General features: G+C 41.8%; 3 protein-coding genes across 5 annotated transcripts in view; 2 read left to right on the plus strand and 1 right to left on the minus strand.

The window, feature by feature from the left end:
• The window catches only part of ift122 (intraflagellar transport 122 homolog (Chlamydomonas)), a 66,658-nt gene extending 60,149 nt beyond the window's left edge, over positions 1 to 6,509 (plus strand). For 2 of the 3 annotated variants that reach the window (XM_067412859.1, XM_067412861.1), the window contains 4 exons: positions 53 to 178; positions 1,853 to 1,929; positions 5,530 to 5,694; positions 6,144 to 6,509. In XM_067412859.1, coding sequence (XP_067268960.1) covers positions 53 to 178; positions 1,853 to 1,929; positions 5,530 to 5,694; positions 6,144 to 6,230 — 455 coding nt within the window. In that variant the 3' untranslated portion in view covers positions 6,231 to 6,509. The remainder of the gene's footprint in view (positions 1 to 52; positions 179 to 1,852; positions 1,930 to 5,529; positions 5,695 to 6,143) is intronic. The other variant, XM_067412860.1, reaches the window with a different exon arrangement.
• A 2,239-nt stretch (positions 6,510 to 8,748) lies between these two features.
• exorh (extra-ocular rhodopsin) lies at positions 8,749 to 16,198 on the plus strand. Its single transcript, XM_067412862.1, has 5 exons — positions 8,749 to 9,565; positions 12,702 to 12,870; positions 12,988 to 13,153; positions 14,044 to 14,283; positions 15,934 to 16,198. The coding sequence occupies exons 1-5, from the start codon at positions 9,205 to 9,207 to the stop codon at positions 16,060 to 16,062; spliced, it is 1,065 nt and encodes a 354-aa protein (XP_067268963.1). The 5' UTR covers positions 8,749 to 9,204; the 3' UTR covers positions 16,063 to 16,198.
• Positions 16,199 to 17,931: 1,733 nt separating this feature from the next.
• plxnd1 (plexin D1) overlaps positions 17,932 to 22,500 on the minus strand; it is an 85,090-nt gene continuing 80,521 nt past the window's right edge. Inside the window, exons 35-36 of the mRNA XM_067412863.1 lie at positions 18,678 to 18,752; positions 17,932 to 18,449 (exon numbers count right to left, since the gene is read on the minus strand). Coding sequence (XP_067268964.1) covers positions 18,333 to 18,449; positions 18,678 to 18,752 — 192 coding nt within the window. The 3' untranslated portion in view covers positions 17,932 to 18,332. The remainder of the gene's footprint in view (positions 18,450 to 18,677; positions 18,753 to 22,500) is intronic.

Consider the following 22,500-nt stretch of genomic DNA (forward strand, 5'->3'; position numbering starts at 1 on the left):
GATTTCTCGGCTCTGGTTTGGTGGATGTGTGTGATTACTGCTGTGTGTTCAGAGGTTCTTCCGCTGGTGGAGTTTTATCTGGAGGAGGATATCTCTGACGAGGAGGCCGTGTCTCTGATCGACCTGGAAGTGCCTCGTGTGGAGAGAAGCAGCGGCTGGCAGGAGATGAGCAGCGGAGGTATTTAACACACCTTTTGATATTCATGCATGTTTTTGGAGATATAACTATACAAGTGTAAGAGGAGACTGCGCTTGAAATGAGTAATCTCATCCACATCACACATCAGGGCAGAAGGGCCAAAGAACAGCTTTAGGGGGACTACGTCTGCTCCAGTGTCTACACACTACAAAAAACCCTCAAAATTATGAGAGTTTTTGCTTAAAATAAGCTAAATAAAGAAATTCTGATGAAAGCTCATTGGTTGCTCTTGTGTATTGAACTGCCCGATGGCATTTTAATTTGATTGTCATTGGATAAAGAACACACTGCAGAAAAATGCTCTTCTTATTTAATATTTTTTTCTTGTTTTCAGTCCAAATATTCTGAAATCAAGATGCATTTACTAGATCAGTAAAATAACATAGGATATTTTTTATAGTTTTCTAGAGGGAAATGAAAATGAAGAGAGTTTTTGCTTAAAACAGGCAAAATGATCTGCCAATGGGGGGAGAAAAATAATCTGATTTCTGATTGGGACGGAAACAAGAAACAAGATTTCAATCAGAAACAAGATTATTTTTCTCCCCCCATTGGCAGATCATTTTGCCTGTTTTAAGCAAAAACTCTCTTCAGTTAGATTTTATTCTCAAACCAGAGACAAATGCATCTTGATTTAAGCATTGTTAGATATTTAGACTAGAACGAAGACAAAATTACGTAAATTGAGGCCCCAATGGGTACAAAAACGTGTAAATCATACAGAATGAGTTATTGTGTGTGTGCGACGGGTGTGTTCAGGGGCAGTGTAAGGGGATAGAATAAATGGTACAGTATAAAAACCATTATGTCTATGGAATGTCCCCAGAAAGATAGCACACCAGACGTGTGTGTGTGTGTGTGTGTGTGTGTGTGTGTGTGTGTGTGTGTGTGTGTGTGTGTGTGTGTGTGTGTGTGTGTGTGTGTGTGTGTGAGCCTGTTTATGTGGTTTATGAGGACACAAATTTGTATAACTACATGGGTATTACACTGGTATTACACTATAAATGTGGTTTATGGGGACATATCAAATGTCCTCATAATTCAAACGGCCTTAAAAACATACTAAATGATGTTTTTTTGAGAAAGTAAAAATGCAGAATGTTTCCTGTGATGGGTAGGTTTAGGGGCAGTGTGTGTGTGTGTGTGTGTGTGTGATGGGTAGGTTTAGGGGCAGTGTGTGTGTGTGTGTGTGTGTGATGGGTAGGTTTAGGGGCAGTGTAAGGGGATAGAAAATACGGTTTGTACAGTATAAAAACCATTACGCCTATGGAGAGTCCCTGTAAACCACATAGACCAACATGTGTGTGTGCGTGTGTGCGTGTGTGCGTGTGTGCGTGTGTGCGTGTGTGCGTGTGTGTGTGTGTGTGTGTGTGTGTGTGTGTGTGTGTGTGTGTGTGTGTGTGTGTGTGTGTACTTGTTTATATTACATTGACCAAATGTCCCCACAATATGATATAAACCTGAAATCATCAGCTAGCGCTCCCCTCAGTGTAAATGGATTCATAAACGTACTAAATGATGTTTTTTTTTTAATTGTAAAAATGCACAATTCCTGTGATGGGTAGGTTTAGAGGTAGGGGGATAGAGTGTACAGTGTAAAATACGCCTATGGAAAATGCCCAAAATAATAAAAACACACAACTTGTGTGTCAGAATCTCAGTGTCTGAAGCTGGATGATGGGACTGAAGACCCAGAGGACGACCCCTTCACAGCCAAACTCAGCTTCGAGGTGAGACTGACTGAAGCGTGTCAGGAATACACATTCCTGGTGTTACTTCATTACTGCACATTATTGTAAAGAAGCTGTGTTATTTTTCATCATAATGTAATAACTTGTAATAGACTTTCATCTTACCATGTATAATAGCCATGTCTTTATCCTTCAGATGACTCCTGATGAATAGAGTCCCACTTTACTGCTTTACAGTCACATGACACTACAGAAAGCGCTTCATGTAGTATATAGTGCTGTATATAGAGTCTTGAATATGGGATATGAGTGTCTTCCAAATGCAGAAATGATTCCCAGCATGTTCTGAGAACATTTTATTACATTCCCATGAACTTGTGGAAACATTATACCTGAATGTTTTCTGAATGTTCAAAGTAGGGATGCACCGATACGAAAATTGTGGCTGATACAGATAACCGATAATTCTTCATTTGGAAAGCCGATAACCGATATATTGGCCCATAAATCTAAATACAGATTTTGATAAACTTTAAGAGCCTGATTACTAAAACAAAAGGTTCATCATTAAAAGCCATGAGCCAAACACCTCAACATGAATCAAACATATACAGTGCAGTAGCCGAGTTTGGACCAGTGTCAGATTCCTTAATTTTACACTCCTATGGCCAAATTACTTTATTAAAAAATAATAACACTTTACAATAAGGTTTTATTTTTGTTATCATCAGTGAACATGAACCAACAATGAAGAAACAATACTTTATTAATCTTAGTTCATGTTACTCTTAACATTTTCACATCCAAAGTTGTGTCTGTTAACATTAGCTAATGCACTGTGAACTAACATTTAATTACTTACATTAATAAAGGTTATGTTAGGTAATGCATCAACAAATGATATCTCATTGTAAAATGTTACCAAAATATTATATTGCCTAAAAAAAATTAAAAATAAAAATAATGCAGACAAGTCATTGGACAACATTACTTGGACTAAAAACCTGATCCCAAAAAAGTTGGGACACTGTACAAATTGTGAATAAAAAAGGAATGCAATAATTTATAAGTCTCAAACTTCTATTTTATTCACTTTAAAATATACATAACATATGAAATGTTGAAAGTGAGACATTTTTAAATATCATGCCAAATATCGGCTTATTTTAGATTTCATGAGAGCTACACATTCCAAAGATGGGACAGGCAGCAATAAGAGGCCGGAGAAGTTGATCCAGAAGCGCAGGCGTTTCCTCTGGGCCAAGGCTCCTTTAAAATGGACTGTGGCAAAGTGGAAAACTGTTCTGGGGTCAGACGAATTGACATTTGAAGTTCTTTTGGGAAAAATGAGACGCCATCCGGACTAAAGAGGACAAGGACAACCCAAGCTGTTCTCAGCGCTCAGTCCAGAAGCTGATCTCTGATGGTCTGGGGTTCATGAGTGTGTGTGGCATGGGCAGCTTACACATCTGGAAAGGCCATCAATGCTGAAAGGTCTATCCAAGTTCTAGAGCAACATCTGCTCCATCCAGACGGCGTCTCTTTCAGGGAAGACCTCACATTCTCCAACATGACAATGCCAGAGCACACACTGCATCAATTACAGCATCATGGCTGCGCAGAAGAAGGATCCGGCACTGAAATGGCCAGCCTGCAGTCCAGATCTTTCACCATTAGAAAACATTTGGCGCATCATAAAGAGGAAGATGCGATAAAGAAGACCTAAGACAGTTGAGCAGCTAGAAGCCTGTATTAGACAAGAATGGGCCAACATTCCTATTCCTAAACTTGAGCAGCTCGTCTCCTCAGTCCCCAGACGTTTGCAGACTGATATAAACAGAAGAGGGGATGACACACAGGGGGAAACATGGCCACGGCACAACTTTACTGAGATCTGTTAATGCCATGACATTTAAAATCAACTTATTTTACCCTTAAAATGATAAATGTTCTCAGTTTAAACATTTGATATGTCATCTGTTTTGGATTCTAAATAAAATAATGAAATATGAAACTTCCACATCATTGCATTCTGTTTTTATTCACAATTTGTACAGTGTCCCGACTGTTTTAGAATAGGCTTTGTAGATATAAAGATTCAAAAATGCATGTGCCACAGACTTGCGCTGCACATGTTGTGCTGAACTGTGATAATCATATTTCAAGCGATTCAGACCCATCATGGCAGACAGTGCGCATCTGAAGTGACTCAGCTGAAGGAATTATCGATCGGCTTGAATATATCGGCCAGATTTTCTCATCGGATCGATAACGATAACATCAAAAATGAGCATTTATCGGCCGATAACGATATGTTGACGATATATTGTGCATTTTTGGTTCAAAATGTCTTAACAATGGTTGTTAATGCGAACGTAAGGAAACATTCCAGTGTATTGTTCTTCAAACGTTAGGGAGAGTTACTTTTAAATGTTCTCTGAACGTTCTGGAACCAGCAACATTTAAAAACGTTAGACAAATGTCCAAATAATACATTCAGCCTGGTCTCATCGGAAAACCGTACCTGTGGCAACCTCAACCACAGAATGCGTCCCCATCCGTGCATATCGCTGCAGTTTCACAGTGAAGTGTCCACTAGGTGGCGCTAAAAGCTTCGTTTTTTTTTCCGGAACAGATGTGGTGACTCTGGCATGTTTTGTCACGTTGTTTTTTTAACGCACACCCACACTAAACCCTAAACCGACCCAATAGTGTTAACAACAGCAAACGTGACACAAATAAAGTTCCGTGTCATTTTAGCTTGTGTTTCAAACTCGTCTTTGAGCTCTTTTATCACGACTCGTTCTTCACGGGATTCGTTCCCGAGTTTAAATCTGTCCCAGCTGAGCGATCGAGCTTTGGTGTGTCAGAAAAGCCCAACATATGGAGCTGGTTAGGGGACGCAAACTCAACATGTGTTCGTTTACAAATCATGGACTACGGTATAAAACTATACAAACATGCCTCTAGTGTTCATTTCTGCTGGAAACGGCAGTGATATGCACGTATTGGTACGGATGTTGTGGATTGCAGAAATGTTGCCACAGGTCCGTTTAGCCAATGAGACCAGGTTGAAAATGTTTCATAAATAAAACGTTCCATGTACGATGCATAGATACACTGCAAAAAATGCTCTTCTTATGTAGTGTTTTTTTCTTGTTTCCAGTCCAAATATCTAAATAATCTTAAATCAAGATGCATTTACTAGATCAGTAAAACGACAGAAGATATTTGTTCTTCTTTTCTGAGGAAAAATATCTAAATGAAGTGAGGTAAAACAGGCAAAATGATCTGCCAATGGGGTGAGAGAAATAATCTCATTTCTGTTCGGAAACTAGAAACAAGATTTCAATCAGAAATCAGATTATTTTTCTCACCCCATTGGCAGATCATTTTGCCTGTTTTACCTCACTTCATTTAGATTTCATTTTCAGCAAAACAAGCAAAAATATCTCATGTGGTTTTACTGATCTAGTAAATGCATCTTGATTTAAGATTTGTTAGATATTTAGACTAGAGTCAGAAGAGCGTGTTCTGCAGTGTGATGTTTTGAGATCAGTTTGAGCGAATGTCCTATTAATGTTTGTTATTAATGAAGAGCGTTTGTTCATTCTGGTCTGGTGTTCTGGTGATTGACAGCAGGGAGGCCGGGAGTTTGAGCCGGTTCTGGTGAGTCGGCCCGTGTTGAGGTCCATGTCCAGAAGAGATGTTCTGATCAAGCGCTGGCCCAAACCGCTCAGCTGGCAGTACTACCGGTCTCTGCTGCCCGACGTCAGCATCACCATGTGTCCGTCCTGCTTCCAGGTACACAGATATGGGCTTCTTATGGGTGTATTTTTGTCGTGTTTCTAGTCCAAACATCTAAAAATTCTTAAAGCAAGAAGTATTTACTAGACAGCTAAAAGTAATTGTCTTGTTTTGGGAAAAATAACTCAAAATGAAGAGAGTTTTTGCTTAAAATAAGATAAATAATCTGCCAATGGGGTGAGAAAAATAATCTTAATTCAAACAGAAAACAAGATTATTTTTCTCACCCCATTGCCAGATTATTGATCTTATTTTAAGCAAAAACTCTCTTCATTTAGAGTCCCCCCCCCCCAAAAGCAATCATTTTTACTTGTCTAATAAATGTTTCTTAATGTAAGAATTGTTAGTATTTTTGTCTGTTTTTCTAAATATCTAAGTAAGAAGAGCATTTTTTCAGTGCATGTGCTCCTGTTGCCTTTGATTGCATTATGTTGTGTTCCTGTCAGATGTTCCACAGTGAGGACTACGAGCTGCTGGTTCTTCAGCACAACTGCTGTCCGTACTGCCGCAGACCCATCGATGAGCCCAGCTAGCTCAGCCCAATGTGCTGAATGTGCTCAGACGGATCAGGATCGAGCCGCTAGAATCCGCCAGTTAATGCCAGCTCAGCACAACTCTGATAGGATTACCCGGATCAACCGGACAAAGCAGATTACACCGTGTGTGTGTGTGTGTGTGTGTGTGTGTGTGTGTGTGTGTGTGTGTGTGTGTCCATACGTGCTCCTTATCACACTTGCACAAACACACGCAGCTCATTCCACTGTTACCCAGACCGTTTTAAATAAAGATGTTATATTTATGTCTCTAATGTGTATTGCTGTAATGCTTTCTTATCCGTTGAGCTGAAGTGTATTCATATATTGTCTTTTTAAAGATGGAGGTCATACTAGTTTTTACAGTTATACAGCTCTTTTTATATCATTTCACTACTTCTGATCGAATCTTCTTCTAATTTTGAAATGTTGGAAATGTTTTGAATGCAGAACCAATTTATCTTTTATTTATTTTATCTTGTAAATCTGAATGAATTTCTATTGAACTAATCTCATGTCCTCGTCCTTTAGGAAGTGACAGCATTTTCGGTGATGATGTTTTGTGAGATTTGTCTCTGAAATGTTCCTGTTTGATAAACCAGACATCTGCACTGCAAACATGCTCTTCTTACTTAGTAATTGTGTCGTGTTTAATTTTGTCGTGTTTCGTGTCTAAATATCTAACAAATCTTAAATCAAGATGCATTTACTAGATACAGGTGCTGCTCATATAATGAGAATATCATCAAAAATGTATCTATTTCACTAATTCCATTCAAAAAGTGAAACTTGAATAATTATATTAATTCATTACACACAAATATATATTTTAAATGTTTATTTTGTTTTAATTTTGATGATTTTAACTGACAACTAAGGAAAATCCCAAATTCAGAATCTCAGAAAATGAGAATATTGTGAAAAGGTTGAATATTGAAGACAGCTGGTGCCGCACTCTAATCAGCTAATGAACTCAAACACCTGCAGGCCTTTAATGATCTCTCAGTCTAGATCTGTCAGCGACACTATCATGGGGAAGACCGCTGACTCGACAGTCCTCCAAAAGACGACCATTGACACCTTACACACGGAGGGCGAGACACAAAAGGTCACAGCAAAAGAGGCCGGCTGTTCTCAGAGCTCTGTGTCCAAGCACATTAATAGAGAGGCGAAGGGAAGGAAAAGATGTGGTAGAAAAAAGTGTACAAGCGTTAGAGATAACCGCACCCTGGAGAGGAGTGCGAAACAAGACCCATTCAAATATGTGGAGGAGATTCAGAAAGAGTGGACTGCAGCTGGAGTCAGCGCTTTAAGAACCGCTGCGCACAGACGTATGCGAGACCTGGGTTTCAGCTTCACATTCCTTATGTCAAGCCACTCTTGATCAACAGAAGCGTCAGAAGCGTCTCGTCGGGGCTAAAGGACTGCTGATGGCCTAAAGTTATGTTCTCTGATGAAAGTAAATCAGGTTCCCAGAGTCTGGAGGAAGAGAGGAGAGGTACAATCCACGCTGCTTGAGGTCCAGTGTAAAGTTTCCACAGTCAGTGATGGTTTGGGGAGCCATGTCATCTGCTGGTGTTGGTCCACTGTGTTTTCTGAGGTCAAAGGTCAACACAGCCGTATACCAGGAAGTTTTAGAGCACTTCATGCTTCCTGCTGCTGACCAACTTTATGGAGAGGCAGATTTAATTTTCCAACCAGACTCGGCACCTGCACACAGTGCCAAAGCAGCCAGTGCCTGGTTTAAGGACCATGGTGTCCCTGTTATTAACTGGCGAGCAAACTCGCCTGAACTTAACCTCATAGATAATCTCTGGCGTATTGTGAAGAGGAAGGAGCGATACGCCAGACCCAACACTGCAGAAGAGCTGAAGGCCACTATCAGGCAACCTGGGCTCTCATAACACCTGAGCCGAGCCACAGACGGACCGACTCGACGCCCCGCCGCATCGCTGCAGTAATTCAGGATAAAGGAGACGCAACTGAGGACTGAGTGCTGGACATGCTCAGACTTTACAGTCAGACACGATTTCTAAAGATCCTTTCTTTGAATTGGTCTTAATTTATATTCTAATTTTCTGAGAGTGAAATAAATCAACTTTTTGATGATATTTTAATTATATGACCAGCACCTGTAAGTAAAACGACATAAGATATTTTTTCTTGTTTTGTTGAGAATCAAATCTAAATGAAGAGAGTTTTTGCTTAAAACAGGTAAAATGATCTGCCAATGGGGTGAGAGAAATAATCTGATTTCTGTTCGGGACGGAAACAAGAAACAAGATTTCAATCAGAAATCAGATTATTTGTCTCACCCCATTGGCTGATCATTTTGCCTGTTTTAAGCAAAAACTCTCTTCATTTAGATTTTATTTTCAACAAAACAAGAACAAATATCTTATGTCGTTTCACTGATCTAGTAAATGCATCTTGAGTTAAGAATATTTCGATATTTGGACTGGAAACAAGAAAAAAATACTAAATTATTAGAGCATATCCTGCAGTGTGTACTTCAAAAGATGGTTAATAAATGAGTGTTCAATCTCTCGCTGAACTTTCCATCCAGCATAACTTCAGTAATATTCATAGAGTAGGTTTCTGATAGTCTGGATAAAGACTAGTTCATGAAGCATATTTGCAATTTGGATTTAGAAGTGAAACCTCCAGTGACCCGGCCTTGAGCGCGCTAGTCGGTTTTTGTGAGCCTTTAGCGATGCATTGATTTCTTTGAAGTTACGGGGTGGAAAATGAAAGTGATGCTGTGTTTACAGCCGGTTTACCTTCACGGATTATCGAGCCTCTCTGACCCCAATCTGCCTGTAACTCCATTCCTCTAAATTGCAGCGCCTCGCTGTAATCTCGTTAATCTGGGCACATGGGGTTCATATAAGAGGGACGCTGGAGTCTCTCGCTCACTCTCAGGGACTTCATCCTTCTACTTTCTCCGCTTTGACCCTCGACCAGTGAGCCGAATATGAACGGAACGGAAGGGCCGAACTTCTACGTGCCGATGTCCAACAGGACCGGTTTGGTCCGCAGCCCGTTCGAGGAGCCGCAGTATTACCTCGCGGAGCCGTGGAAGTTTTCGCTTCTGGCCGCCTACATGCTCTTCCTCATCGCCACTTCATTCCCGGTCAACTTCCTCACGCTCTACGTCACGGTGAAGCACAAGAAGCTCCGCACGGCCCTGAACTTCATCCTGCTGAACCTGGCCGTGGCTGACCTGTTCATGGTGGTGGGCGGCTTCACCGTCACACTTTACACCGCCCTGAACGGATACTTCGTCCTGGGGGTCACGGGCTGCTACATCGAGGGCTTCTTCGCCACCCTCGGGGGTATGTGCTCTCAATCAATCAATCAATCAACTTTATTTACTTTATAGACTCATTCAAAGCAAGGCCGTAACAAAACAGGGAACACAATTCTAGTTGGGAAATAATCATTCATTTAGATTTTATTTTCAACAAAACAGGGAACAATATATCGTTTTTTTCTTATCTAGTAACTACATCTTGTTTTAAGAATTGTTAGATATTTAGACTAGAAACAAGACAAAATTACTGAGTAAGAAGAGCATTGCAGGCACCTGGTGGTAACGGCGAACCAGGTCCACCTTTGAAAAGATTATGGCGCTGGATAAGTGGGCGGAGAAGTCCTGTATGTGTGGCACAGGGTACGGATCGGTGGTGGTGGCGGCGTTCAGGCGATGGAAAATCCCAGTAACTGAGCAGATTGTGAAAGACTCAATCCCTCATGGTCAGTCCCAGTGGGCACGGTACATCCTGGGCCTGATAAGCCCAGAGAACGGCATTCACAGTCCAGTGGGACATTTCCTTTTCTTTTTTTGGAGACAGACACTCCAAGCAGACAAAGAGCTGTTCAGCTTGTCTTAAAGCGTTAGTTCAGCCTGTAGTGTAAATTGTGTGATGAATTCCTCCTGTGGTTGGCCAGCCGTCAGACCTCCGCTCATCTTCACACACAGATGAAGATATTAGTGTTGAAATCCGATGGCTCAGAAAGGCCTTCATTGACACCAATGTCATTTCCTCTCTCAAGACCCATAAAGGCACTAAAGACGTCGTTACAAAGCCCATCTCACTACAGCGGCTCTACAATCATTGATGAAGAGGCCAGAATAGAGTTAGTGCGCAAAAAACACTAAATAATGACTTATATAGTGATGGCCGATTTCAGAACAAAGCTTCGAACCGTTATGAGTCAGTGAATCGATTCATGATTCGAACCGTTATGAGTCAGTGAATCGATTCATGATTCGAACCGTTATGAGTCAGTGAATCGATTAATGATTCGGATCGAGTGTCAAACTGCTGAAATCCCGGGACTTTGGCGATCTGAATCATGAATCGATTCACTGACTCATAACGGTTGCTGGGTGCTGCCTTGGCAATTTATTTATTGCTGTGTTGTCTGTCTGGACCAACACGTGCTTGCCCTGACTCCTGAGGTAGGAGCACGGCAAACAACTCGAGGCGGTGCTGTGAGGTCCAGTGGCCATGAGCCCCTGAAAATACTTCAGTGGAACACTTGTTTTATACTTGAACAATCTCAAGAAGTTTAGCACTGACTGTGCCCGGCCTTGGCGATCGAGTCCAACTCCACTCGAGAAAAGAGATGCACAGGGGAGAGCTCGCTCTTATCCCAGTTGATCGGGTTTGGCTAGAGGACAAGGTCACTGTGTGCACACAGCATCTCTCATGAGTGAGCTGGGATTAGCCAATCATTGAGGTAGTTGAGTATCCGAATGTCCACCTCCCTTAGCAGGGCAATGGGCAGCCACTGTGACCCCCGGAAGGACCTGAGGAGAAGGGGACGCCCCAAAGGGAGGAACTTGTACTGAATGCACGACTGTAGAAAAGGTCTGTGCCATAGAAGGATCGCTGCAAACCAATCCTGTTGGCGAACGCACATCAGAATGTGCTTCTGTGTCAACCTCTTGAATAGGAGCCTCTGTAGGGCCTGATTCAACATTCACAGAACTAGGATTGATCGCAATCCACCGCTTTTCTTCAGTACGATGAAGTAAGGGCTATTGTAAACCCCTTCGACTGAAACATCTCGGATTGACGATCGATCAGAAAACATCGAGCTCTGATCGCATCCGTCCCCTCTGGAAGGCATTTATATCCTGATTAGAACGTGATTTGCAATATTTAGAAAATAAAATAATATTGATGAGTCTTTGGGAAATTGTGTCTCACAAACTTTATTCAAATTCAGTCATTTCAGATGTTAGAACATTTTCAAACTTGAGCATAGTTATGCTAGTTATTGATTTACAATTATTACATGATTAGCAGATCTAGTGTGAGGAAATAAGCACAGAAAGGCCAGATCAGAGGTGTGTGTGTGTGTGTGTGTGTGCGTGCGTGTGAGCCTGTTTATGTGGTTTATGAGGACACAAATTTGTATAACTACATGGGTATTACACTGGTATTACACTATAAATGTGGTTTATGAGGACATATCAAATGTCCTCATAATTCAAATGGCCTTAAAAACATACTAAATGATGTTTTTTTGAGAAAGTAAAAATGCAGAATGTTTCCAGTGATGGGTAGGTTTAGGGGCAGTGTGTGTGTGTGTGTGTGTGTGTGTGTGTGTGTGTGTGTGTGTGTGTGTGTGTGTGTGTGTGTGTGTGTGTGTGTGTGTGTGTGTGTGTGTGTGTGTGTGTGTGTGTGTGTGTGTGTGTGTGTGTGTGTGTGTGTGTGTGTGTGATGGGTAGGTTTAGGGGCAGTGTAAGGGGGATAGAAAATACGGTTTGTACAGTATAAAAACCATTACGCCTATGGAGAGTCCCTGTAAACCACATAGACCAACATGTGTGTGTGTGTGTGTGTGTGTGTGTGTGTGTGTGTGTGTGTGTGTGTGTGTGTGTGTGTGTGTGTGTGTGTGTGTGTGTGTGTGTTTTCACACTCCTCATCACAGTAGCCGGTGTAATCCACATCTTTGCTCAGGTTTTAATGAAAAGGAAAAGTTTAAATCTCTTAAAACAGACGCGATAGCTCGAACGAGTGATGATCCATCTTAGTAATGAACAGAATCTGCTTCACCGTCTGATTGGTGCCGTGATTTCGACGGATTAGAAATGGGCTTAAATGAGCTCTTCGCCAGACTACTTGAAGAGCAAATGTAAATTTGCCGGAGGTTGTCTGGGTTCCCCAGGCTAGCGCTGACCTGTATGGAGGTCTGAATGTCCGTATATGAGGAGGACAGAGGCTTGCGTCCATCATCTCCAGGCTGTGGGACCCAGGGGATGCAGAGACTGCACCTCAATTCGGGTACAGCTGACTTTTGGAACAACGGCAAACCACAAATAAAAGGGAACCATACAGATGTCATTATTCTCCATTTCACTGCAATATTACACCTCTGTCCTGTTGTTCAGCTAATAGGCATTACGAATGGTCACAGCACTGATCTCTGTAAAGCCCTCTAACACCTGTCTCTCAGGTGAGATCGCGCTGTGGTCTCTGGTGGTCTTGGCTATGGAGCGCTTCGTTGTGGTGTGTAAGCCGATGAGCACGTTTCGGTTCGGGGAGAAGCACGCCATCATAGGAGTGGGCTTCACCTGGGTCATGGCCCTCACCTGTGCTGTGCCGCCGCTGCTGGGCTGGTCCAGGTGAGCTCACCTTCAGCACAATACACAGGTGTAGCGACTCACACTGTACTGAGCCCTGTGACAGCAAACCTGAAAGTGCATTCGTGTGTGTGTGTGTGTGTGTGTGTGTGTGTGCAGGTATATTCCAGAGGGCATGCAGTGCTCCTGTGGAATAGATTATTACACTCCCAAACCGGAAATCAACAACACCTCGTTTGTCATCTACATGTTCATCGTGCATTTCTTCATCCCACTGCTGATCATCTTCTTCTGCTACAGTCGTCTGCTCTGCACTGTCCGCGCAGTAAGACACACACACACACACACACACACACACACACACACACACACACACACACACACACACACACACACACACACACACACACACACACACACACACACACACACACACACACACACACACACACACACACACACACACACACACACACACACACTGCTCCTAAACATGCCCATCACAGGAAACATTCTGCATTTTTACATTTTCAAAAAAAAAATAATAATAATAATAATATTTGCTTAATTTTGCTTAAAATAAGATAAATAATCTGCCAATGGGGTGAGAAAAATAATCTTAATTCAAACAGAAAACAAGATTATTTTCCTCACCCCATTGGCAGATTATTTATCTTATTTTAAGCAAAAACTCTCTTCATTTTGAGTTATTTTTCCCCAAAACAAGACAATTACTTTTGCTTGTCTAGTAAATACTTCTTGTTTTAAGAATTTTTAGATATTTAGACTAGAAACAAGACAAAAATACTGAGTAAGAAGAGCATTTTCTGCAGTGTTTTGTAGAAAAGATGGACTAAATGTCCTTCACAGTAAGAAAAAGTAGTTTGAAGAGCTGATCACTGAAAGGTCATTTGGCATCACTATAAAACTCTTTTGGAACTTTCTCTTTTTTTAATTGACAAAGACAAATCTAGAATAGTCATATTTGAGTCTTGGAGTCTTTTACAGTGTTTTCTTCATTAAGGCCACAAGATCGAATTAACCGCGGGTTAGTAAGGGACTTCTGTGGCTGCTGTGCTTCACTTCAGAACACGTCCTGTAAACGTGTGGTGTTAAAGCACTGTGCCAATCAGCATCTGGAACTACGAGCACCTGATATATATGTAGTTGTTTATAATATATATGTATGTATGTAATAGTTGTGTGTGATGTCAGGCGGCGGCGCAGCAGCAGGAGTCCGAGACGACCCAGCGGGCCGAGCGGGAAGTGACCCGGATGGTGATCGTCATGGTGATCGCGTTCCTGGTGTGCTGGGTGCCGTACGCCAGCGTGGCCGCCTACATCTTTGCCAATCAGGGGGCTGAATTTGGGCCCGTCGCCATGACGATACCAGCTTTCTTTGCCAAGAGTGCGGCGCTCTACAACCCCGTCATCTACATCTTACTCAACAGACAGGTAACACACACACACACACACACACACACACACACACACACACACACACACACACACACAATACTTTATTGTTGGTCCAGCAGTGATAATTCCTCAACAGAAGAGCACCAGCAATGCCAAAGTCTGACGGCCATGAAGAGATAAAATGAACATGCCATGCAAGTTATGTTGGATACACACATCTGCCAAATGCACGTGTGTAAAGCAAATCATCAGGACGAGTGCTGTGTGTTTCTGAAGTGTTCAGTATTTCTGAAGTGGATGAATCAGGGTTATGGAGTGAATAATTCAACGCCTCACTCCAGTAATCTGACTGTATATCGTCGTGTAGCTTATTATAGTCTACAGTAAAGCACTGGTGGAGCTCAGACAGCTTCTGCATTATAGAGCACACACTACATGGCCATTACTCAAACGTATCCCAGTTACAGAACAGATACTAACAATAACGGGATTAATAATAATTTTTATGATCAGAGTACCAGCTAAACTTTGATGAATGTATTGGGGTCCGTCTGTGACCCTCGAGCACAAAACATAATCTCACGGGTATATCTGTGGCGATATTACATTATAAGGGTCAAAATTACACAATTTCCTTTTATGCCAAAAATCATTAGGCTAATAAGATCAAGTTCCATGAAGATATTTAGTAACTGTCCTTCCATAATTATATCATAAATGTATTATTAATAGTAACATGCAGTGCTAAGGACAACTCTAAAGTAGTTTGGCCAAATATTTCCCCATCCTAACAAACCAAACATCAGTGAAAGCGTATTTATTCTGCTAACGGATGATGTATAAAGCTCAATTTTAACTGGTTTTGTGGTCCAGGGTCACATTTGACGGATGTCCAAATGCTCATTTAGTGGAGTATTCACATAAACAAAGTTGATTCTGTCTTCAGTGAAGGTGAACAGTGTGAGAATATCAGATGTGTATCAGTGTATTGGATCCGTGCATTCGGCCTTAAAGTGACAGCAGCTTTATAAAGAGCTTTGTAACTTTTCTACAAGTATTTAAATGAGTTTAAGTTAGTCGTCTGCTAGTGTGTCAGATGGAGCGTCACTGACTGGCTTAAACCATGATGGCATAATGTGCATTTAGACAACTATAATACAATAATGCGGCGACATAACAAAGGAAATTTACTTTTGATACTTAAGTACTTTAGAAAACAAATACTTCTGTACTTTTACTTTTAAAAATCCGTTTTTACAACTTTCACTTGTAACGGAGTAATATTTGACCAGCAGTACTTTTACTCAACTAATGAAGTTGTGTAGTTGTCCAGCTCTGCTAATTTAAATACTTGTAGAAAAGTTACAAAGCTCTTTATAAAGCTGCTGTCACTTTAAGGCCGAATGCACGGATCCAATACACTGATACACATCTGATATTCTCACACTGTTCACCTTCACTGAAGACAGAATCAACTTTGTTTATGTGAATACTCCACTAAATGAGTGAATCACTCTTGTAGCGTCTTGTGAAGTTCAATGATTTCACAGCATTTATTAAACACTGATTTATAGTTTAGAGCAAAATGGAAGAAGACGGATGTCCAAATGCTCATTTAGTTTTGAAAACAAATACTTCTGTACTTTTACTCCAGTAATGACGTTGTGTATTTGTCCACCGCTGTAGTTCCGGAACTGCATGATCACCACCGTGTGCTGCGGGAAGAACCCGTTCGGAGAGGATGAAGCCAGCATGACGGCCTCCAGTAAGACCCAATCCTCCGTGGTCTCATCCGCTCAAGTGGCTCCATCCTGAGGTCCAGACCGGCCCGATCCAACTCCGGTCCACTCAGCTTCCCATCCGCCTTTGTGTCTTAAAGGGATAGTTCCCCCATAAATGAGCCTGATGTTTATCTGCTGACCCCAGGGCATCAACATGTAGGTGTGTGTGTTTCTTCAGGAGAACACAAATGAAGATATTTTTGTTGAAAGCTGATGGCTGAGAAAGGCTTCAGATAGGCCTCCATTGGCATTCAGTACATTTCCACTGACCCACTCACAAGACCCATAAAGGCCCTAAACACATCGACACACAGCCCATCTCACTACAGCGGCTGGACAATAATTGTACCAAGCGGTGAGAACAGTTTTTGTGCGCACATAACTATTCTCGTCTCATTGTAAAATGATTGTCCAGCCGCTGTAGTGAGATGGGCTGTGTGTCGATGTGTTTAGGGCCTTTATGGGTCTTGTGTGTGGGAATGGACTGAATGCCAATGGAGGCCTATCTGAAGCCTTTCTCAGCTTTACACTAAAATATCTTCATCTGTGTTCTGAAGATGAACGAAGGTCTTACAGGTGTCCAACCACATGAGGGTGAGTAATTAATGACATAATTTTCATTTTTGGGTGAACTAACCCTTTAAGACACGAACCGATCGGTTTCTGAGAGAAACACAACAGTATTTGTGTTATTTTTCCCTCATATCAGGCGAATCTCATCTAGTGTTCCCATCCGCTATTACTGCCGTCAGGCAGCGGGGCGAGGGACCGCGAGAGCGGGCCGGTGATTAATGTTCACGAGTGCCAGCTGCGTGGCACACCGGTCTCGTCTCGCGGCCATGTGACGGGAGCATAAAAGGAGGAGCAAGGACAGCGGAAGACGAGACCGGTGTGCCACGCAGCTGGCACTCGTGAACATTAATCACCGGCCCGCTCTCGTGGTCCCTCGCCCCGCTGCCTGTCACACCACAAAATAGATTCCTCATTAGTGCCTGCGCAGATCGGTCGAATGAGGCGTCTACATAATATATATCTATGATCGCTCCGGTTTGACCTCATCAGACGGCAGTAATAGCAGATGGGAACACTAGATGAGATTCGCCTGATATGAGGGAAAAATAACACAAATACTGTTGTGTTTCTCTCAGGAACCGATCGGTTCGTGTCTTCAGACATCAGTGTGTCGTCACGAGCAGCAGGGTGTGTGTGTGTGTTCTCTAAGCATGTTTGTTTTGCTCTCATAGAATTGTTCCCCATTCACATCATTATATGACCGACGCACAGCAACGGCTGAGTTAAAAATCTTCATTTGTGTTCTCCTGAAGAAACACACACACCTACATGTGGATGCCCTGGGGTCAGCAGATCAACATCAGGCTCATTATTGGCTGAACTAACCATTTAAAAACCGGCCTTTCAGATCTCTATAATAATACACGTGTTAGATGAATATGTAGCAGTTACACTACTATAAATGCTCTTCTGACTCAGTCATTCTGTCTCGTTTCCAGTCTAAATATCTAACAATTCTTAAATCAAGATGCATTTACTAGATCAGTAAAACGACATAAGAGATTTTTCCTTGTTTTGTTGAAAATAAAATCTAACTGAAGAGAGTTTTTGCTTAAAACAGGCAAAATGATCTGCCAATGGGGTGAGAAAAATAATCTTGTTTATTTAGATATTTGGACTGAAAGAAACCTCAATAAGGAGCATGTTTTGCAGTGTGTGATTGTGTGCCTGATGTTTTGATCGGAGCCACGAGACGTCAGGAGATTCGCTCACCACACGTTTAGATGTAAATGTTGTCTGTGGAAGAATCAAGATTGAATATGTAAATGTGTGAAGATATGATTTTGCCTGCAGATTAAAAAAACAGAAATTAAAGACTTGGAAACATGACAAGCGCTTTAGTAAAGTTTGTCTTTACTGATAAAATTTCCCTTTCTCCAAAAAAATTCAACATTTCCAGCAGAATATCTACAGAAGAATGCACACATTTTGGTTTGGACACAAACCCTTCACAAAAAAATAATTAATACAAAAGCAACAGTCAAGCCTATTAAATGTTAATCATATCATAACTTGTAGTCCAAGGCATCGTGGGATTGAAATGAAAGGCCACACATCCCATCAGAACGGCTATTCACATTGATTGAATCACACTATAAACTCATCTTACAGTTATAAATATTGCTATGGAGAAGGAATAATCCAGTGCATAATCGTCTCTCCCCGAGTGTGCGTGTGCGTGTGTGTGTGTGTGTGTGTGTGTGTGTGTGTGTGTACGCAGAATCAGACGCCTCAGGCCTCGCTGCTGCACTCGTAGATGTTGTCCTCCATCAGAGCGATGACCTGCTCGAACTTGTGCTGCAGTTGAGTGCGTCGAGCCGTGGGGTTCGAGTCCAGTGCGCTCGCCACCTGACACACACACACACACACACACACACACACACACACACACACACACACACGAATACAGCTTTATTAGCTACAACTGATTTCAGTTTCAGAGTGAGACGGGATTCAAACCTGTCTTTGTTCACACTCCTTTCATTAAACACATGAAAACATCACTGTTCTCTGAATAAAGTGACAGAATCCAAACACAAGCGTCTCCTACACACACACACACGCACACACGCTCACCTGACTGCGGTATTTCTTGGCGTACTTGTAGACTTCCGTTAAGGCCAGGTTGGTGTTGAACTCATTCCTGTATTTCTGCAGAAAAAATCATTCTGAAATGATTAGTAAGTGACCACACACTGCCCACATTCATCACATGCCCCTGATATCTCTGCGTCCAGAACCGCTGTGACGTCTAAATCAGGCCCAATGAGGCTCGTTTCTGGAGCCGGAAGCTCTCGACCCAAAACACGAGCGTTTAAGGAGACAAAAGTGGACACAGGCAGTAAGACGTGAAGCGTCAGCAGGAGGAATGGGTCAGTTTTAGGATCCTGACCCTCAGTATGTCTCAGTACGTCTACGTGTGCAGTAAACATTTGGTCAAATATCCAAATGTCAGTGTTATATATTATATTTCAGTAACCTTTTATTTTAAGGTTCAGTTATTAATTATTAACTAGTTGCTTATTATCATGCATATTATTGGGATATTGGCTGATTATTAGCACTTCTAAAGCTCATATTAATGCCTTATTCTGCATGAGCTTATTCTACATCCCTTAATCCGACCCAATACCTAAACTTAAACGCTACAAAAACTACCTTACTAACTATTAATAAGCAGTAAATTACAGTGCCTTGCGAAAGTATTCGGCCCCCTTGAACTTTGCGACCTTTTGCCACATTTCAGGCTTTAAACATAATGATATGAAACTGTAATTTGTGAAGAATCAACAACAAGTGGGACACAATCATGAAGTGGAACGACATTTATTGGATATTTAAAAAAAAAATTAACAAATCAAAAACTGAAAAATTGGGCGTGCAGAATTATTCGGCCCTCTTACTTTCAGTGCAGCAAACTCTCTCCAGAAGTTCAGTGAGGATCTCTGAATGATCTAATGTTGACCTAAATGACTAATGATGATAAAGAGAATCCACCTGTGTGTAATCAAGTCTCCGTATAAATGCACCCGCACTGATCGTCTCAGAGGTCCGTTTAAAGCGCAGAGAGCATCATGAAGAACAAGGAACACACCAGGCAGGTCCGAGATACTGTTGTGGAGAAGTTTAAAGCCGGATTTGGATACTAAAAGATTTCCCAAGCTTGAAAACATCCCAAGGAGCACTGTGCAAGAGATAATACTGAAATGGAAGGAGTATCAGACCACTGCAAATCTACCAAGACCTGGCCGTCCCTCTGAACTTTCAGCTCATACAAGGAGAAGACTGATCAGAGATCAGCCAAGAGGCCTATGATCACTCTGGAGGAACTGCAGAGATCTACAGCTGAGGTGGGAGACTCTGTCCATAGGACAACCATCAGTCGGATACTGCACACATCTGGCCTTTCTGGAAGAGTGGCAAGAAGAAAGACATTTCTTAAAGATATCCAGAAAGGGTGTTGTTTAAAGTTTGCCACAAGCCGCCTGGGAGACACACCAAACATGTGGAAGAAGGTGCTCTGGTCAGATGAAACCAAAACTGAACTTTTTGGCAACAATGCAAAAGGTTATGTTTGGCGTAAAAGCACCACAGCTCATCACCCTGAACACACACCATCCCCACTGTCAGACATGGTGGCGGCAGCATCATGGTGTGGGGCTGCTTTTCTTCAGCAGGGACAGGGAAGATGGTTAACATTGATGGGAAGATGGATGGAGCCAAATACAGGACCATTCTGGAAGAAGACCTGATGGAGTCTGCAAAAGACCTCAGACTGGGACGGACAATGATCCAAAACATAAAACAGAATCTACAGTGGAATGGTTCAGAAATAACCATATACAGGTGTTAGAACGGCCAAGTCAAAGTCCAGACCTGAATCCAATCGAGAATCTGTGGAAAGAGCTGAAAACTGCTGTTCACAAACGCTCTCCATCCAACCTCACTGAGCTCCAGCTGTTCTGCAGGAGGAATGGGCAAACATTTCAGTCTCTCGATGAGCAAAACTGATAGAGACAAACCCCAAGAGATGTACAGCTGTAATCGCAGCAAAAGGTGGTGCTACAAAGGGTTAACTTAAGGGGGACCAATAATTTTGCACGCCCAATTTTTTCTGTTTTTGATTTGTTAAAAAAGTTTGAAATATCCAATACATTTTGTTCCACTTCAGGATTGTGTCCCACTTGTTGTTGATTCTTCACAAAAAATTACAGTTTTATATCATTATGTTTGAAGCCTGAAATGTGGCAAAAGGTGGCAAAGTTCAAGGGGGCTGGATACTTTCGCAAGGCACTGTAGGAGTTTATTGAGGCAGAAGTCGTAGTTAATAGTGAATATGTGTTCCCCATACTGAAGTATTACAGATATTGCCTGCTGATTTCTTTCCCCTCCAGTGGGCGTAGTTCTCAGTGTAATATAACATGTTGTCTCTCTAATGCATGTATGCACTTTTATGTCTTTAAACGCTCATTTTTTGGGTCAGCAGCTTATAAACACTTCTGGGTTTTTTAGCTTGTTTTCTGTACACCTTGTCACATATCAGCTTTTAGACATTGTTAGATTTTTTGTAATAAGTCAGATATGATAGGGAGGCCGCTTCCCGCAAAAGAAAGTCAATGGAGACGGTTGGTTTATTTCCCCCCCGGTGGGCGTGGCTTCAGATTATGACGCATGTCGCTCTGTCTCTATTGGTTCTGTGGTGATTATGTAATAGTGGGTGTGGCTCTGAGGCTCCGCCTTCTCCGAGGTGAAACTCTCGCTCCGAACACGTTTTCTCTCCCGCGATCTCTCTTGAAGCCAGTACTGTAGTAATGTAAACTGCAGTTCCTCCGCTGGCCACTAGAGCGGCTCCAGAAGGAGCACAATTTCATTGAGCCTCATGTTAAAAAGCCCAACTTTACAGAGGAAAAATACATGTTTACAGTCTGAGACAAATTGTGGTTTAGGTCTATACGGCTACGTTTGACCTTCATGACGAGTGTGAGGGGGTGAATTTTTCATAAACTCATGAAAAACTCAGGGGGTAAACTCATTCGTTTACGTTATATAAAGCCTTAAAGTTCTGCATAATTAAGGGAGTGACAGGTGGATAGACATTTATCTGCGGTCTATAGTCATTGTGTCATCTAAGCTCCGCCCACATCACCTAAGCTCCGCCTACATCCCGCCTCTTTGCCCATTGTCTGTTATCCAGAAGTGACACACAATGACTCGAAAGATGGCGACGGCTCGTCTCTACTTTACGCTTCAGAACGGCTCACCGGAATCCTATGGGTGACGTCACGGACACTACGGCAGGGGTCTCAAACTCAAATTACCCGGGGGCCACTGGAAGTAGACTCTGGGTCAGGCTGGGCCGCATCAACCCCAGCCCCCCAAAAAAGAGCACAACTTATCCAATCTTTATTATTAAGAGTTCTTCAACAAGAATGTTTCTTCTGAACTTGTACATTACTTTCTGAACATGAATGGTTCATAGGCTTCTCTTGCCTACTCGTGTTTTTTTTATTTATATTGCCAATATTTTTGAGATTTTTGGATCTGATTATCCTTCGTCCTTCGCACCTATCTATTACCAACAGGTATGTGATGGTAATTGTGTACTAATAAATATGGCCAATAGAAATTAAATCATTATGTAATACTGAAATAATAAATGTTTTTATTTTTATTTAAAATAATAGACTAATTCAAAGCAAGGCCATAATCAGGTCAAACAGAACAATGAACGAAATTCTAGGTCTAATTCTAGTTGGGAAATAATCAATTTGGGCTAATCAATTTACTAAAGACTTTTAGTAAATCGTCTCAAATGTTCAGTTCTAATCCGCTCATAGTTTTCTTCAAATGTTCATCAATGGTTGTATATTAAGAGCATGGACACGTTGCATTTTGTGTG

This window comes from Pseudorasbora parva, chromosome 13 (assembly GCF_024679245.1).
Source record: "Pseudorasbora parva isolate DD20220531a chromosome 13, ASM2467924v1, whole genome shotgun sequence".
Lineage (NCBI taxonomy): Eukaryota > Metazoa > Chordata > Actinopteri > Cypriniformes > Gobionidae > Pseudorasbora > Pseudorasbora parva.

Coding starts and splice junctions, on each gene's coding strand:
- exorh (XM_067412862.1), top strand. CDS start 9,205: ATGAACGGAACGGAAGGGCCGAACTTCTACGTGCCGATGTCCAACAGG. Junction 12,871..12,987: donor CCGCTGCTGGGCTGGTCCAG/GTGAGCTCACCT, acceptor GTGTGTGTGCAG/GTATATTCCAGAGGGCATGC. Junction 13,154..14,043: donor TGCTCTGCACTGTCCGCGCA/GTAAGACACACA, acceptor GTGTGATGTCAG/GCGGCGGCGCAGCAGCAGGA.